General features: G+C 38.1%; 1 protein-coding gene across 1 annotated transcript; it reads left to right on the forward strand.

Annotated features, from left to right (window-relative positions):
- Positions 1-763: 763 nt before the first annotated feature.
- Positions 764-10,262, forward strand: LOC113095434 (retinol dehydrogenase 8-like). Its single transcript, XM_026260960.1, has 6 exons — positions 764-1,081; positions 6,289-6,450; positions 7,458-7,637; positions 7,824-7,917; positions 8,790-8,973; positions 9,127-10,262. Exons 1-6 carry the CDS (start codon positions 973-975, stop codon positions 9,352-9,354), a joined length of 957 nt encoding a protein of 318 aa, XP_026116745.1. The 5' UTR covers positions 764-972; the 3' UTR covers positions 9,355-10,262.
- The last annotated feature ends 9,204 nt before the right edge of the window (positions 10,263-19,466 follow it).

Consider the following 19,466-nt stretch of genomic DNA (forward strand, 5'->3'; position numbering starts at 1 on the left):
ATGAGGCTACTAAATTGCTGCAGTCACCCATCACTGATTCATATCCATAAAGGTTGACATAACCTTACCAGAGCTGTTTGTGTTATGGATGTAAATAATAATAAAAATGTGATGAATTATTATATTTAGAACGATGATTTTTAAATCATGATTTTACATCACGACCAAACATTTCTAGGCGTCAAGCGAGTTAAAGCTGCATGTGTTGTAATAAGTTTTACCAGCAGATGGCAGTACATACTAAATAAATTACTAAGAAGCTTTACTCATAGGCTATATGAGTGTGGAAATATTTCATGGTTATTATATTAACTGAATATATACTAAAAAATAACAATAAAAATAACTAAGTCGCAACATCAAACAAACAGTCTTATAAAAAATTATGAATTCAATTCTGGAATTTATAAGTGGAGGATGGCAAATCAAAACCAATTTCAATTTAATTAATTACTACTATAAATAACAAACTCCACTATTATGGATATAATATAACAATATAATATTTTCCTGTTCGTATGCATGTTGTACAGTCACTTCAGCATTTTAAAATCATGTTCACTTATAATACATTGAACTAACAAACAGAAGGCGTTAAATAAAGACATTTAGCCTAATTAAATAGACTTGATTAAAACGGTTGACTTTTAAATGATTGTTGTTTTACTTTTTTTTTTCTCGCCTTAGACCCCCGCCCCCTCCCCAAACACACACACACACACACACACACCTCTCCCCTTTGCACCCGCAGCTCGCAATGCATCTGACTGCGTTAATCTGTTTGTTTTTCAAAGCGGTACAGTAAACGCTGATGCTCGCGCAAGCAAGCATGCGTGTTTACGTCCTCCTTTAACTAATCGATTCTGTCTGCCATGTGACCGCGTAACCCGCTCACGCGAGCGCCGAGTTGCATGATCCGCTTTAAGTTATTTAAAGTCCGCTGCTCCAGCTCGCAGCTGACACGGAGTTGCCATGGCGAGCGGCGGCGAGCAGAAGGTGGTGCTGATCACCGGCTGCTCCTCCGGGATCGGACTGCGGATCGCCGTGCTGCTGGCCAGAGACGAACTGAAGCGTTACCATGGTAAACGCGCTCATTTGCGTTCTAATTCCTTCAGCGCTCAAACTTCTAGCTATAGAACGTTCTATTTCTGCTTAGACTATTTCAGAACGTCCTCAGATTCTAGAAGTTCGCAGTACATTTACACATGTTTACAGTCGCTATGAATCGGTAGCATACAAGTCTTATTTTGCAACGCAACCGTTGGACATTTTCATTCCATAACAAGATGTATATTAGAGAATTCGTTTGTCTCTTCATCCCCAAACGCAAGATTCTACATTCACTTTTCTCTAGCTGAACCCAAAGGCTCTTTGTTGTCATGTGAAAGCGCAGTTTCCAGGGCACGGCTCGCCAGGCGGAGATCATAAAGAGACTGCCAGTTCTCTTTCAAGTGACTTCTCCAGTACAAAGCTCCCTTTATGGCTGTGAATTGTAAACCGCTGCCCTGGTTTAGTGCCGTGTCTAATGCGCCCATAGTTCACACACTGGAATGAGTGTTGGGAGAGGGACAAAGTTGGAGACCTGTACAAGTGAGGGCCTTCTGAAGACTTCATGTGCACTTGGTGCAGGGCAAAACCATTGGACGTTTGTTATCTCCTACTCAGCTACATCCAGAGACTCAATAATGTCAGTCAAATACAAAGTGTTTGGTTTGCAGTAGAGGCCCTTGGTGGATTAAGAGATAAATCCTATGTTATATGATGCTTACTGTACACATATTGATGTGTAATAATCTACATTACACTTGAATTATACCTTCTTCTTTAGCTTTGGTTTGTTATTATAGTCATTTTAATATAAAGTGTGGCATGTTGAAGTCCCTTTATTTTACTACACGAAAGACGTTAAAATGAAACAGAATGGGAAGTTTCCCATCCACCCATCTCTTTCGTTCTTTTCATCTTTTAAATGAATTCCGTCTGAACTTTGTCCTCATTCGAAGAGTATTGCAACAGTGGGAAAAAAAATGTTTTCTTTTTTTTTTCAGAAAAACAAAATCCTCTGAGATTAGGCATTTGATTGGTTCTGGTTATAATTAGGAGCAGTGATATATGCCAACTTCAAAGAAGCCAAAAAAAAAATTCCAATTACAAGAGAGAGCGGCTCATTCAAGAATGTTTAATCTGCCTCAAGTCTTACTCTGAAACAACAGCTTTAACTACGAGGCGGTTGTTCTCTCAAACACATTTATGTTGTGGCCTAGTTTGGCCGCACAGGCTTTGTGTGTCGTAACAATTCATTTCTTCTCACATCAGGTCCAGCTTACGCTTTATAAATTCATCTAGTTTAAGCAGACAGGAATGCAGATTTCCCAGCAGCTGCGTCTCCATCATCACCTTACAGATGCATTACAGTCTACTCATGCATACTGGATCTTGTCAACAGCAGCTGGGCTGTGAAGGATCATGGAGGCTGTCTGTTGACAGAATGACGCTTCAACACTTTGATCTGCTTTGGAGGCTCCTCAGCCTCATCTGTAAAATCAAAGATGATTTAATCAGCAGATCAAACATCAGTCCACTCAAGGTGTGGTAGTGTCCCAGAGACAGACACTGTTAAAGTCACGCCTGACAGTGTCAAAGAAGCAAAGTTAGCCTATGATGTAAATCTTGAAGTTCAAACTGAAGAATGTCTTTATTTATTTAGTGGACACTTTTATCCAACGTGATTTATAAATGAGGATTAAAACAAGACTATTCATGCTAAGGAGGCAGTAACAGGACAATTGCTGCAATACAAAGTACTACATGCTAGAAAAGAGATGAGTGGAGAAAATGCAGCTCATATATATATATATATATATATATATATATATATATATATATATACTGTATATATATATAGATAGATAGATAGATAGTAGGGGTGTAACGGTTCACAAAATTCACGGTTCGGTTCAATACGATACACTGATGTCACGGTTCGGTTCGGTTCGATACGTTTTAGATACAGCAAAATGTAAAAACATCTCAACTTTTCAGAATGCCGCAAGCGCACCGCGGGTCATGTGACAAGAACCAACCAATCAGCTTCATCCTTTCCCGTAACAACGTTGAGAGCTCAGCCAAGATGAAGGAACAGCTGATCATAGTTGTATATGGATTGCAATTTTGAAATAAATTCAGTAGCAGAGCTACTGCAAGCGATTTTTAGAGCTGCAAATCCATTTATCCTTCGCTGAAATTTCCGCGTCTCATGGAGAGAGCACGTCATTGTTGCTTAGCAAAGACAGACGCCTCATGAGCGCTTCTGACCGAGCGCTTTGGAAAGGAGGAGAAAGACGTGCTTAGCGTTTTCCACGCGTTTTTAGGAGCGATATGTGAACGGCCCCTAAGGCGCTCGCTCACTCAGCACGCGCTGAAGGCTCGTTGCAAAATGTCTAATGCAGTGGTTTTCAACCTGTGGTCCGCGGCCCCCTAGTGGGCCGCGGTGGTATTGCAGGTGGGCCGCCAATTATTTTCTGTTCATTTCCAGTCCATTCTAGGGCTGTGCGATTAAAAGAAAACGTCCTAAAATCACGATTTGAGCGTGGGCGATTTCTAAATCGCTTTATACCACAATTTTCCGCGGCCCTGACCTCCCGTATCCGATCCCATCAGAATGCATTTCGCCTAGCGCGAGACTGGGCATATCCCTAACTCCAGGTTCACACACTGTCTGTGATGCGCCTTTTTTCTGAGCCAATGTTGACGGATCAGAGCGTTCTCACTGCGGTAAAAGGATAGAAATAAAAACGTGCGATAATTCATGTCTAACACATGAGCATAGAGTGAATTTGTTAGTGAACAGGATGCAGTTTAAGTGAGAGGAGACACGTTTAAAGTGTGCATACTCTCTCCTCGCAAAGCAGTGTGTATCTGAGCAAGCACGACTGGTTTTGTGACAGAGCAAAGGAAATCTGCTGCGAACAGATAGATTTGCACTCGTGCTTTATTTTAATGTGCTTTCGCGTTATATTTATGCGCTCTCACTGCTGACCGCATACACTGCAAACACCTGAGGCACCGCTACAATTAATGAGCTCTATGAACAATGCATGGCAAAAAAGAAAAAAAAGTCCCTGTATACAGGATTTTTTTTTTTTTTTTGTCACAAATCTATACATTTTTTTACATCTTCACTATAGTGATAATTTTGACTTATGTCTGTTCTAGAGATGACTTTTTGATAAAGCTCTGATTGGTTTTCTTTTGGAAATATGTTTCAAATTAATCCTGAATGCATTTATGACTGTAAAAGCATATCGATGTGTGTCACAATTGCAAAATTGATTAAAAAAAATCGCGATAGTTTTTTTTTTTTTTTTTTTTGTCCATATCGCACAGCCCTAGTTTATTCAATAAATATAGTTTAAAATCTAGCTTCGGAGTACTAAGTTATTAACCCAACAATAGCGGGAATCAGTTAATTTTTTTGAAGGGGGCCGCGCAAACATATGTGTTTGGATGTGTGGGCCGCGAGTTGAAAAAGGTTGGGAACCACTGGTCTAATGCATTTAACAGACCAGAAATATAAGATCCTAAAATAACCAACAGGTCTGGTGTTTGGGTTGGATTCCCTGAAAGCTATAGTTTCTAAATGCTGCAGGGATAGTTTGCTGCGTGCATGTTTCTCCTTTTTTTCGTCTTTTCCCAGATAGTACTGACGCATATATCCCAGATATTCCCGCTGTTTTTTTTTTTTTGTTTTTTTTTTTTGTAATCCCGCTGGTGTACCCTGTCATGTTGCAGATGCGACATACCGTTGTTTATTTATCCACCACTCTCTTGCCATCACCATTATAGCTTAAAGGGAATCCAAAGTGCACCCAAACACCAGACCTGTTGGTTATTGGAGGATCTTCTCATTTCTAGTCTGTTAAACGCATTGGCTATTTTGCAACGAGCCTTCAGCGTGTACTGAGTGAGCGAGCGCCTGCTGAGTAGCCTAACATAAACATATAAGATGGTGTTTTTTTCTTCTTCGGGAGTGTCAGGGGCGTTGCCTGTTACGTTGTTTGGGTTATTGGGCTACCTTGTTGAACGCATATCATTATATTTCTTTCTCTCTCTTTTTTTTTTTTTTCAAATATAATTAATTACTCCAACGAACCGTTCGGTATACATAATGCGTACCGCGTACCGAACCGAAAGCGTCGTACCGAACGGTTCAATACGAATACGCGTATCGTTACACCCCTAATAGATAGATAGATAGATGTAGATATATCGTACATATGTTTGGGGTCTGTAAGATTTTTTTTTATGTTTTTGAAATAAGTCAACAATATGAAACAATATTGCTATTTAATTCTATTGTAATCTATTCTAAAATTGCATTTATTCCTGTGATGCAAAACAAAATTTTCAGCACAATTTCTTTAGTCTTCAGTGTCACATGATCCTTCAGAAATCATTCTAATATTCTGATTTGCTGCTCAAGAAACAGTTATTATTAGTAGTAGTATTATCAATGTTAAAAACCATTGTGCTGCTTACTTTTTTTTGTGCAAACAGAAGGTTTATTTTTTTCCAATATTTTTTGATGGATAGAAAGTTTAAAAGAACAGCATCTATGAGAATATAAATCTTTTGTAACACTGTAAATATCTTTACTGTTACTTTTGATACATTTTGCATCCTTGCTGAATTGTATTTTTTTTTAATTGTACTGACCCCAAACTTTAGAATGCATTACAGCCAATCACTAATATCACACTGTTGATCTAGATAAAGATAACACTGATTACTCCAAATCCACCTACAAGAATTACAGATGAATGATGTTCAAGCTTATTATAACATCTGGGATTGGTGCTTGATTTAGGTCAGTGTCCCCTCAGGTGTTCAAAGTGCAAAGTGCATTAAAATGTTAATCTCTTCAGCTTATCTTTCTGCCATAGTTTAATTAAGCAACACTTACCACTGATTAGGCCGAGTGCTTTGTTCGAGTCAGCATATATGTCAGCGCTAAAAAAAAAGATAAAAGGGATCCAATTAAATCAAACTGCAATCTCCTGCGGTGATTTTAGGACAAAGCGTCTCCGAGTCAACTCAAGTCATCTTTATTATAGCACTATAAACAGTTTAAAGCAGCTTCACAGTAATAAAGAATTGGTGATGCAAACTTCTTCGAATATGAGGCAAATATAAAAGTCAGCTTTAAAAAGACAACTGTCATTATTCCACTCTCAATGTGTAGATATATTAGTCCTTAATGTTGATGATTCTCTGTCGCTTGTCTTGAAGTTATTGCCACTATGAGAGACCTGAGAAAGAAGGACCGGCTGGTGGAGGCGGCGGGTGACACATACGGAAAGACCTTGACACTGCTGTCCTTGGATGTGTGCAGTGATGACTCAGTCAGGCAGTGTATTGACAGCGTAAAGGACCGCCACATCGACATTCTCAGTGAGTGCACACTGCCTTTGACCTCATATAGGCTTTACTCATACTGCAGGGGAAATCCGACTTTTCTTTTTTTAGATGGGCTATTTTAAAAAAAGTGCTTGTATAAAAAAAAAAAAGAAGAAGAAAAAACACTGGTTGCAATATTAATGAGACAAACCTGTGCAGTTTCACCTTGCAAGAATTTAGCAAAGGATGTTTTGTCATTGATCATGTTTCATCAGCAAACAATAAAATATACTGAAACTGTGGATACAGTTAAAGGGACAGTTCACCCAAAAATGAGTTGTTCCAAACCTGTTTGTGTTTCAGTTTGATTCACATTTATTTGTATTGCGCTTTTCACAACACATAAAGTTTTAAAGCAGTTTCACAAAAAAAAAAGGAATGTTTCTAGTTTACAAATAAAGAGAGATTGGTTATCAGAGGTGACTATGTCCGTATGACAAAACACATATACAGTTCTAAGATTGTACAAATCATGCAGTTATAGTTAACATTAAACACTGTAAAGCGGTGATCTCATGATGTGATTACAACGGTCACATAATGACCACCTGTTGTTTTTGCTCTTGCCGAAACACCTATTGTATTAACCTTTCACATGACGAATAAGAGAGACACACAAATCCTATTTGACTGTTCAGACTCGAACGTATTAACCAAAAACTTTAATAGGATTTCAAACGGGTCCACGTTCGAAGGCTTGCATCGGGCTTAAACAAATTGGATTTCATGTTTTCAGCATGTCCAGGCTACAGAAAAAGACGCTGAGTTGGATTGCGCAAATAAAATATTTGTTCTGCCTACGAACACATTGCATTGTCTGCTCAGTCAGTTTAATGCAACAGTTTGAGAATTGACGTTACAGATGACTAGACAACTAGAATAAGCATGTTGCTGACTGATATTATTTAAAAAGATATGTGGTCACCATAGATTAATACTAGCCTAGAGCCTCAGAGAAAGTCAAGACCATAACCACCTGTTCTTCCTCTCTGATTGTCCAGTTAATAACGCAGGCGTGGGTTTGCTGGGCCCTGTGGAGAGCATCAGCATGGATGACATGAAGAAAGTGTTTGAGACGAACTTCTTCGGAACGGTGCGCATGATAAAAGAGGTCATGCCGGACATGAAGAAGAGGCGATCCGGCCACATTATCGTCATGAGCAGCGTAATGGGCCTGCAGGGTAGGATGGACAAACCTTCTGTGTGTCACACAGCTCAATGCTTGATAGTCAGAGGGACAATAGAGCCATTCACAGTTATGCACTTAGCTGACAGTCAGATATGGCACATATGGTTTGGGCCACTTTGAGAGGGCAGCAGAACAATGACATGATCACTGAATATGTCTCTGTTGACCTCACCTGCAGGTGTGGTATTTAACGACGTCTACACGGCCTCTAAGTTCGCCATAGAGGGCTTCTGTGAGAGCATGGCCGTGCAGCTGCTGAAGTTTAATGTGAAGTAAGTGATCCCAAGTCTGATGATTGAAAGCCCGTGCATGTCAAGTCTGAATTTTTAGCATGAAAAAGTGAAAAACAAGGTTTAAAATCACATATTAATGAAATATCAAATTGCGATGATATACGTTTATAAATGTGAGGTTCAGCAAATGAGAAAAGAATGAGACTGAAGTTTGTGTGATGTTGTTGTATAAATACATTATACTCATGTTATTTAGCTACACTTACAACACTGGTTTAGTTCTATTGAGAGTAATCTCATAATCCTCAAGAATCCTTGTCAGGCCACAGGATGAGTTAAAAATATTTAAATAAATGAATTTAAATCTAAATAAAACATTTTTTTAAATGTACTGAAGTACATACATACAGCTCTTCTGCAATCAAAAACATGCTGTGGTTCATTAAAATATATTGATACTCTGTTGTTGATTTAAAAAAAAGTGTTAAAATAAGCAGTTTCGCTATAATTACAGCAGAAATATTGGAAATATCTCTCAACTAAAAAAAATATAACTTTCTCTGGGAAAAAAGTGCTAGTAAATTAAATAGAAAGAAACAGTAAGTAACACAGAATTAAACATGAAATGTTGACGTAGAAAGACTGCAACTGTATTTTCTTGTAATACAAAATTTTCCATCTTTGATTTTTTTTTTTTTTTTTTAAAGGGGATTTTATTCTTAACCATATTAATTTATTCTCATTTAAATGCCTATAATGAGATCTCATCTCAAGATTAATTGACTGATTTATTTCCATGGTTCTACAAACTTGTTGTGCTCCCCAGACTTGGCATATAAACAGGCTTTTTATAATCCATTGGGGTTAAAGTGTGCTATGGTGCTAATGTAGCCTTCCTTCTATACTCCTAGACTATCTCTGATTGAGCCAGGCCCAGTGCATACAGAGTTTGAAACCAAGATGATGGAAGAGGTGGCCAAGATGGATTATCCAGGAGCAGATGCGGACACGGTCAGATACTTCAAGGATGTGTACATACCATCGTCCATCGATATCTTTGAGGCGCTGGGACAAACCCCTGAGGACATTGCTAAAGTATGTGTTTGACTGCAAACATACAAACTCTAGAAATTCATTACATTGAAAACAAGCTCTAATGTTTCTACGCTACCCTTTAAGTCTCCACAGGTTTTCATTTATACACTAAACCTATTACTATTATTCTCTTCTTAATTACCCACGATCCAGTGCACCAAGAAAGTGATTGAATCCAGCCGACCCCGATTCCGCAATCTGACCAACAGCCTCTACACGCCGATTGTGGCCATGAAATACGCAGATGAGAGCGGAGGACTCTCAGTGCACACTTTCTACAACCTGCTCTTTAACTTCGGCTCACTCATGCACATCACCATGAGCATCCTCAAATGCCTGACATGCAGCTGTCTGCGCAGACGCACTATCTCTCCTGACTGAAGAGGGCAGCAGTGAGAAGCACACGCTCCCGACTCCCTCAGTTTACAGCAGAACGGACACAACTCAAAGCAGCAAACAATAGAATATAATACCTCAAAGGAATAATCCACATTAAACACACATGAATCAGCTGTATTATTTTTTTTTTTTCACGTAATCAAGTGAGTTAGTCATTGTTTTAAAGGAGTAAGCTGGTTTAAGTTATTATCATGATGGTCATGTCAGTTTTGGAGCAATTTTGCATTTACAAAAAAATAAAAACTAGTTCATGAAATCAAACCATACACTATAACAGATGCTCATGATGGTCATGATTGAACTGACAAAGAATCACATAGCTGCCTTTATTCGTACTAATGATTTACAATGTCTGTTAAACTCTGACAGAGTTAACATCTTTAGTGTTTTCACTGTCGTATGGTAGGAAGCACTATTAGACGTCTTCTGAAAGAGTCTGGCTCAAAACACGACTGGCAGAGACCCATCCGGGAGAAGACATGTCTGAAGCTCGGAGGGCAGAGGACTGATGCATTGCTGTTGCCTGAAGTTTTTAATCGAGGACTGACTACTGAGGAGTCAAAATATAAACTTGGGAAGACTGAGGACTGTGAGGTTTAGTTATTGAGAATAAAGTAAATTTGGGTGTTGTGGGGAACTGGGGTTTTTGACCAAAGGTCTGTATAGGTACAGAGATGGCAGGGAAAGAGACAGACAGTACGGGTATGGATTGCAGTGAGGAAGATGAGAGGAGAGTAAATGAGTGGGAAAGAATGGAGGAAACTTAGATAGCACAGTGTAAGATCAATGACAAAAGGAGTAGAGAAAAAGGAAACTTGTATTAATTTAATTTTAGGGGAAGAGTCTACCGAAGGATGAGCCCTGTTTTTAAAGGCCTATTAAAAGTTTTATTGTAAAATGAATATTTGTTGTGCTTATTTATTTGATTCTCGATTAAAATAGCAATACACTGTACAACATGATGGTAATTAATACAATTAATGCAACGTCTGTGGTATTATTTTATCAGGAAAAAAATGTAACAGTGCCAGTCAACAGAGAGCTTGCACATCAGTTATATAAAGCCTAAATCAGCGGTTCTCAGTTCCAGTCCTTGATATCAGCATTGATGCAGTATTTAAAAAGAAACACAGAACAGAAAATACCATTTTAAGTTTAAAAGTTAAATATTTCTTTACGCCTCTTAATCACTCTGAAAATAGAAACGGAATTAAATTAGGCCTATTATTATTATTGAATTTACAGGGTATGGTGGTTTTTCTATTGTAAACACTACTATTGTTGTAGAAAAAAATATTTCTGTCTTATTTAAAATAGAATTATATTATAATACTGTTCTGAATGTATTAATTTTGTTCATTATAATGATGATAAAAACAGGATCGATGAGTGTTGCCTATAAACCAGAGGTTGAGAAAAACAGTATAAGCTTGTTATATCAGGATTGTGATGATGTTAAGGCACTCTACGTTTTTTAAATAAATACTGTAATAAAAAAAGTTTGAAGTAATATTTTTTTAGACAAATAACATAAAGACAAGACCCTTCGACGCCCTTTAAAACTTTCCCAATCAAACAGCAGTAAACAAAAGAGAACAGGCACCTTTGTTTATATTGCTATGTGTAGAACATTAGCTGCATTTTTTATATTTAATTTGAAAGAAATGTAATTACGTCCCACTTTACTTTATCAGGGCAGGTGTGTTCACGCAGAGGTTTCTAGATTTAAATTCAGAGGCAGTATCTATAGTCTATGCATGACCTGACGTTTTATCTGTATCCACAATGAGGAAAAGTGAATATCTGGAGCGCCCATCACTCTCATGCAGTGTACTGTATGTTTAATTCATACTCGAAGCCAGAGGGCGCTCACGTGCAGAAAGTCCAAAACAGACTCATAGTAGGAATGACTTGTGACGTGCAGGACACCCTAATATGGACAAAAGCATCCTGCTTTTGATACACACTCCCTTATTGTGTTTTATGTATCTTCTTTTCTTTGTTAATGTTCTCCTGAAGGTATCTGTATATTTTCATCCAATTTCTTAAATAATAATAATAATAATAATAAAAGCAGATAATAAGAAAAAGCAGAAGGAGAAAAAAAATTCTCACCAGAGCATCCCTAGTTGTAACTGAGGAGAAAATGACAGTGTAAAAAGCCCCTCCCTCCACAAAGATTTAAGTTAATAAAGAAGACATACAGATATATGTACAAAGATAGCATTCAGATTTTTACAGATAGGTCAAAGGATTTCCAAACAGAGGCTCTGCAGTATGTCCCCTGATCTCAAGTGGAACAGAATAACCACACAACTAACTATTGTAGTACACTCAACATTAGTAGAGGCCGGACATTGTGATTTACACCAGCAGAGGGCGACAGAGTACATAAACAAATAAAGAAGTAGTGTACAGAGGAACCGTCTGAGATCTGTGCTCTCATTACTGTGGGAGGGGCTCAATCTGAAGGCTGCATCCCAGTGAAGTTGTGTCCTCCCTAGTCTAGTCCTTAAGGCTTCTATGACTCCTCCTCAATGGTGAACACTAGAATCAGACAGTCTAGTAAGTGTGCATGGCTACATCATAAATGTACATACTTCATATGAAAAAATATTTTATTGACTGAATATAAAGTGACTATTTTGGGTGACTGGAGGGCACAGAGCATAGATTACACTTGATGCTTCCTTTAAAATATGCAGAATGATGGAAATGAAGGACCTTCAAACTGTGACCGGATATACAGGCTTACTAGGGTGTAGACTTAGCTGAGAAACACTGTATGGCTGCATTCAAAATCACATCCTTCCACACTATATAGCAGGCAAAAAACAGTATGTGAAAAGAGTGGTATGTCCGAAATCAAAGTATTCATAACACAGTAGATTCAAATAACCCGTATGGCCTGCTACTTGTTACAAGATTCTGAAATGCGCATCCAATGGACGCTTTTCTGTCCCATGAGGCCACAGAAGAAAGCTTGGGAATGGCAGTGAAGCAACACATCTGACACTGCAGGTCACATGACACCATGATGAATGCAGTACCATCCGGGTAACATTAATACTACATATAATCATGTACTTTTTTATCAGACACAAAGTACTTATTCAAAAGAAGGGTTATGTTCTATTCTATTATATGTATTATATTATATCATGTCATAATATATTTAGTGCTGTCAAACGATTAATCGCGATTAAAGGCCTCCAAAATAAAGTTGTAATTTACATAATATATGTATGTGTACTGTTTATATTTAATCATGCATATATAATAAACACACACATAAAGTACATATTTTGAAAATATTTGTATGTATATACATTTATATATGTATATTCTTATATTTTGACATTATATATAATAAATATATTTAATGTACAGACATAACATATTTTTCATAATTATATACAAGCTTGTGTGTGTATTTATATATACATAATAAATATACACATTACACACTCATATATTATGTAAACAAAAACGTAATTTTGGATACAATTAATTGCGATGAATCATTTGACAGCACTAATTAATTAAATAATTAAAATAATATAATATTATATTATACTTTATATGAAGTGTACTTAACTATTATGTACTATGTACTGACCCCCTTCAGTCCTGTGTGTGTGTGTGTTTTTGTCACTATACAAGGAATGGGAAAAAGTGAAAGCCAGAATCAGAATGCAAGAGCAAAAGATTGCGGAAATATAAAGATCGTGACAGCAAGCAGAGAGTCACAGAAATGAGCACATAAGTGCATTCCGACGCATTGCAGATTGGACAGCGCACACCCGGCCAATGATATGTTGATGGATATAAAGAGGTCATGGCCTAGTCCCCATCCGCCAACCTCCCTCGGCACCCCCAGCCCTCTCACACACACACTGCTTTGTGTGGAGAGAGAGAATGTGACCTGGTTCCCATCCCTGAGGAGCTGTGTTAATGACAAACTCTTCAGACAACATTGAGCATCCCTTTCGCCTCCCCCACCAGCTGCCCCTCTCAGCCGCACCAACTCAGCACGGCGCAGCCTGCAGGCGGACTGCGCAGAGTCCATCCGGCAACACGCAACCACGTCCTCAGATTCTAAATGGCTGGAAACTTACATCACGAATGCATTCACGTATCAACATCGGCAGACCCTTCTGTCTGCCTCAACAAGTCCAAGGTGCGCGAGCGAGAGCGTGTGTGCGTGCGTTCCTATGCATGTGTGTGTCTTCATCAGAGGCGACAGCTCAGTACAATGGGACAAAGAATCTGTCAGTCACAATCAAAAGGGAAATGGAAGGCAGTCAAGAGGGGGAGAAAGGGGCCACTGTGTGTCCCGAATCTTTGGATGGGATGTGGGCCACGGAGCGCAGGGGGCTGGGGAGTGGAGTGGGATGTGTCTGATTTGGGAAACGAGGGCTGAGTTTCCCTGCATTCAATAGGGGACATCTTTACTAATTGAGCGATTGCAGGAGTTACAAATCTCATTAAACAAGACCATTATTCTTATCAGGCCATTGTGGTAGTGCAAAACAGTTATGACATAATCAGCCACAAGCTTGTCTTCCATAGGTTTTGGAAACATTCGTCCCGCCACAACACCAGACCTTTCTGTAGCTTAAAGGGATAGTTCAGCCAAAAATGAAAATTCTTTTATAAATTACTCACCTATATGTCGTTCAAAACCCATAAGACCTTCGTTCAATCTTCAGAACACAAATTAAGATAATTTTGATGAAATCCAAGAGCTCTCTGACCCTCCCATAGACAGCAAGGTTACTACCATGATCAAGTAAAATCAGTATCAGTAAAATAGTCCATGTGACATCAGGGATTCAACCGTAATTTTACGAAGCTATGAGAATACTTCTTGTGCACAAAGAATACAAAAATAATGACTCTGTCCCATAAGCTGTGGCGCAGCACCTTTATGTAGAAAGTCGTGATACTGGGAAATTTGCAGTCTATGGGAGGGTCAGATAGTTCTCGGATTTATCACAAATATCTTAATTTGTGTTCTGAAGATGAACTGGGTTTCTTACAGGTTTAGAACAGCATGAGGGTAAGTAATTAATTAGCAGGGACTGTGTGCTTTGAATGCAATGCAAGTTGCTTTGGAGAAAAGCGTCTGCCAACTGCATAAATGTAAATATGCAAAATGAAAAAACTTCAAAGGGAGACATTACAACGTAGGCGTAGATTGGCTCTCTGAGATGTCTGTTCGAGAGTCAGAACAGCAAGAGTCCGTAGGCTTCCAGCATCTTTGGCATGCTGGTTGCCTGACACATTCCTGCAACATCTGGTCCGTCCTCAGCCTGGGTCATCTCTGGCTCAGCCCTTCGCTCTCTGAAACAAACTCAGCCTGCAGTGCAGAGGCAGGACATTACAGATCGCCAGTAGGAAGTCTGCAGGATCCAGGCCTCGGGAGTCCTGCAAGAGCAGCAGTCGTCTAGACACTCTCTTCATTCTTGTCTGAGAAGCAAACAGATTTCTCGAGTTTCAATTTAGAAGTGCTGCTGGAGAAATAAAGTGCAATCAGTGGTGGTGTTGGCTGAGATAACTACTAGTTGTGCCCTAATGCCTACAAATAAATATTCAGTTCCTTGTGTTTTCATTCAAGCTTTCTCACAGGAGGTTTCCTGACTTGTGCTGATTCATTAACGGTCATTGAGTTGCTATTGTGATATTCTGCCTCTATTTTGTCTCCTCAGTCATACATACTGTAAAGTACGCTACAAGGTAGGATTTCTTCATATATATATATATATATATATATATATATATATATATATATATATATATATATATATATTTAAATTTCTATCATAATTTACTGTATATTGTCAGAATAACAGTTTGAGTAAAAAGTTAAACTGAAAGATCAACATGAATGTCATTTGTGATCAATGTCTCAGATTTCCAAAAATGTCACAAATTTGATTAGCAACCCTAGAACTAGTGCAGAATCTTAAATTATGTTTTTTGCTATTATTATTTTCAAATTGTAATACTTTTGCAATGACCAACTTTTAAAATGACCATATAAGCCAAATTTATTTATATAATGACTTAATACAATATTTAAATTATAATAATGAAATTCAAATAATACATCTTCTTAATATATATATATATATATTATATTGTTTTAGTCTAGTTAAAATATCTAAATATCATTAAAACCTGCCACAGTAACTTAAAAGACAAAGTGACAAACAATATATATATATTTTTAAATTCATCATTTACTCTCCCTGTGCTTGTTTCAAACCTATAAAACGTTCTTTCACCTACAGGAAAGAAGATAACTTAAAGAATATTTTTGCCAAAAAAAAAAGTAAAGAGTAAAAAAAAAAAGTAAAGTAAAGAACAACAACAACAACAACAAAAAAAACATTAGACACCATAGCTTTTAATGTGGACAAACATATGTATGTATTTTTGTCCATAATATATTTTATGTTTCACAGAAATCTGAAAGTCAGACAGGTTTGGAATGACGTGAGTTTTTAATTTTTGAAGGGAACTGTCCGTTTAAATCCATTTCAGTCCGCTTCTTTTTAGGGAAATCATTAAAAAATTAGGAGGTTTATGCAAAAAAAAAAACAAGAAAAACTATTTGCCAACGGGCTAAGAAAAATGAACTTAATTCAAAGGGGAAACAAGTTATTTTTGTTCCTGTAATGGCAAATACTTGTTCTTGTTTTAAGCATGAACCTCATTAAAATTACATTATCGTTTCATTTTATTTATTTAGTTTTAGGATGTTTATATAGTTTGCTTAAATAGCGATTAAGAAAATGATTTTTTGATTAAGAAAATGATTATTTTGAGGGTAGCAGAACACCTGGCATACATTACAGAGTCCTGGCTGGCCCAAGCGCAGCCTGTCAGAGCTGCCAGTGTAAACAACAGGGCAGTAAAGCACCCAGGGCTATCTCTTGTCTGTCTCTCCGCATGCCTGCTAAAGAACACAGAAATCAACATTAAATAAACAAACATGTTTTCATAGCTCACTGCTGGATCCTTCTGCGTGATCCTTCGACAGATCTAATCTACAGCTACGAAAGGTCACATCGAGCAAGTATGTTATAAAAACTAAAGTTTTAATGTCATCACTACACTGCAGTTGTTCACCTTCCCACTCCCTCTCCAGGGATTTCCATGAACTTAGAAACGGGGCTGAAACTTTCAGGGGGTTCAGATGACTTTAAAGTCTGATTAAAGGACTCAGTCTTCTGTTCCACAATTATTTTGATTGCAGTGATTGTGCCAGGCTTGGGTTAACCTCTGCCACCCAGCTGGGGCGACATACGATATCCCTGATTTTATTATGGACACAAAAACTGAGCCCCTCCACCCACACACAACATAGACCCCCATGAACCCCATTAGCTGGTGCTTTACTGGGATGAAAAGGAAGAGGAGAGTGGTGTCAGAAAAACGAAACTGCACTAATCCTCTGGGCTCAGCTGTTTATGCAGGTAACAGCCGGAAAGAGTGTTTCACTCACTTTTATCTCTCCCTCCTGTCTTTCCTACTCCAGGTAATTACTGGCACTCCTCCTGCTCCCACGATGCCTGGCGGATTGCTCCTGGTGGACAGCCAAACCACAGGTTCTGCCAATCATCCTCCCTGCTCTACACCTCTCTCTTTCTCGTTTTCCCCCACTCCATCCTGTCTTTTATTCACCTGTAGCTCTCTCTGCCTTCCAAGACAGGACAGAATCCTTCATCCCACATCTGAAAAACAGTTTCTTATTCCTCAACTCCACCCTTCACTCTGGGAATCTCTGATTTTTTTTTATACACTCTTTATAAATGTCATAAAAGCACCCTTACATTACATTTCACTTTTAGGTTTTATGTTTCAGTTTTTAATTAAATATGTGGAAACACGACCAGGGTCTACTTCTGTCGCTAACTCTGTTATTTTTCTCTTTTGGAGTGTTTAATCCAGTATTTGTTTACATGATTATCAACTTTGCAGTTTTCCCAGAATTCCATGGTTGCTCTGGCTTGGGCCCTTCATAGCCTGGCATGCTTCACAATTTAGCGCCCTGTTCATCCAGGCAAAGCGTGAACTGTTGTCTGTGTAGTTTCAACCCAAATGCCACAAATAATGCTGTGGAAAACACTTAATCACAGCTATTCAGTATAGTCACACTGTTGGAACTTTTTTCTTAAATCGATATTATGTCTATGTTTACAGAAACATTTCAACATATTGAAATGTTGAATGTTTAAATTACAACATTTTGTCGTTCCCCTTTCACACTGAGATTCTGGAAAATACACGGGTAATGTGTCCCAGCAATTGTTCCCGGGTCGCTAGATTTTGCACTTTCACACTGCCAGTGATTACCCCGAATATGTGCGTGCTTTCACATACAACCAGTAAAGGTCACGTAAGACACGTGACATCAGGGCGTGACGTGTAATGTACGAGTCGAAAACGCTAGGCACGTTCACTTTCACTTAAAATGGTGAATGATCTCAGCATCAGCGTGGAAAGTGAGGAACTAACTGATCTCTGCTTCATTACAGTTTGCACATTTTTTTTTTGTCGCGTATGTTGATCTTCCTTCAAATCACCATTTAAAAGAGATGCTCGATAACGTGCGTCATCACTACGACACACCCTTTACGGCATTACTTCTGGCTTTTTTTCCACACAGAGCTTGGGACTAAACCCAGCAATGTTACTAGGTCCCCAACCCGGGATCGAACCTGGAATAAATCCCGGGACATGTTTGGTTCACACAGAAGATGACCCGGCAATGTTCCGGCAATTTTTCTGGGTCCAACGTGCAGTGTGAAAGGGGCTTTAAAGAGGTGATCGCCCTAAGAGGAAAATTCTCTCATTAATTATTCACCCTCATGTCGTTCCAAACCCATTACCCATCATGGTGCTCTCGTTAAAATCCATCAAGACTGACATAAGAGAAGAATTGTTTAATAAAGCCGTTATTTTTGTTTTCTTTTTATACAAAAAGTATTCTTGTAGCTTCATAAAATTAGGGCTGAATCACTGATTTCACATGGACTATTTTACTGATGTCCAACCACATTTCTGGGCCTTAAAATGCTGTCTATGGGAGGGTCAGAAAGCTGTCAGATTTCATAAAAAAATATCTTAATTCATGTTCCAAAAATAAACAAAGTAGACAATGGCAGAATTGTATTTATTTTTGGGGTGTACAATCCCTTTAATAATTACACTAATTACTATAAATTACATTATATAAATTATATTTTGAAATATATTCAAATAAAACAGACATTTTAAGTTGTAATAATATTTCACAATGTCACTGTTTTTACTGTTTTTGATCAAATAAATGCAGCCTTGGTGAGCATAAGAGACTTCTTTAAACAAAAGTCTTGCCAACCCCAAACTTTAACATTTATATTAATAATGCATAAATACCATATAAAAAGAAATCTATGGAAACAAGTCTCACATTAAAATGAGGTTATCAAGTAAATGCATATTTAAGAAAGTTCAACAAGAGCATTACTGAGAAAGTTCTGGAGTGCACATTAATTCTCTTACAGTAGGTGTGTCTTTGACATTTGCTGTGGCTATGTGAAAGTGTGCCAAGATTCAGAGCCTCTCTGTCTCTCTCTCTCAGGTCTGGTTAGGGTGGGAACCCCTCGTCTCTATGCCAGCTGACTGTACAGAGGCCATTTTTTGGCAAGTGGTCGCAGAATCTCATTACAATATTATTCAATGTTCATAAAAAATAAAAATAAATAGACAGAAGAATGAAGAATGCAAATTTCAGTATGATGTTCAATAGCTGTATCACCGTAATAGGAAATTACATTTCTCATTCTCTCTTTGTTGAATGTTTCCAAGTACTGGCCGCCTCAGTTTGGCAAGAACCAATAAGAAGGCGAACATGCCTCTGTGATTTGGCAGCTGTTCCTCACTTTCAGACGTATGTACGCACACCCACACTTAAATCTTTCGTCAATACCAGATTTCCTCTCTCCTTCTAAATTTCCATTCTTTTTTCACTCTCCAGATTTCTCCTTTATCCTTGCCATCCCATTTTTTCAGGTTTCCTTCTATTTTGTCATCTTCTCTGT

The sequence above is a fragment of the Carassius auratus genome, unplaced genomic scaffold (assembly GCF_003368295.1).
Source record: "Carassius auratus strain Wakin unplaced genomic scaffold, ASM336829v1 scaf_tig00215723, whole genome shotgun sequence".
Taxonomy (NCBI): domain Eukaryota; kingdom Metazoa; phylum Chordata; class Actinopteri; order Cypriniformes; family Cyprinidae; genus Carassius; species Carassius auratus.

Excerpts from the sequence above, each read along its gene's own strand:
- LOC113095434 (XM_026260960.1), top strand. The coding sequence starts at position 973 with ATGGCGAGCGGCGGCGAGCAGAAGGTGGTGCTGATCACCGGCTGCTCC. Across the intron at positions 6,451-7,457 it reads CCGCCACATCGACATTCTCA|TTAATAACGCAGGCGTGGGT; the intron begins GTGAGTGCACAC and ends CTGATTGTCCAG. Across the intron at positions 7,638-7,823 it reads CAGCGTAATGGGCCTGCAGG|GTGTGGTATTTAACGACGTC; the intron begins GTAGGATGGACA and ends CCTCACCTGCAG.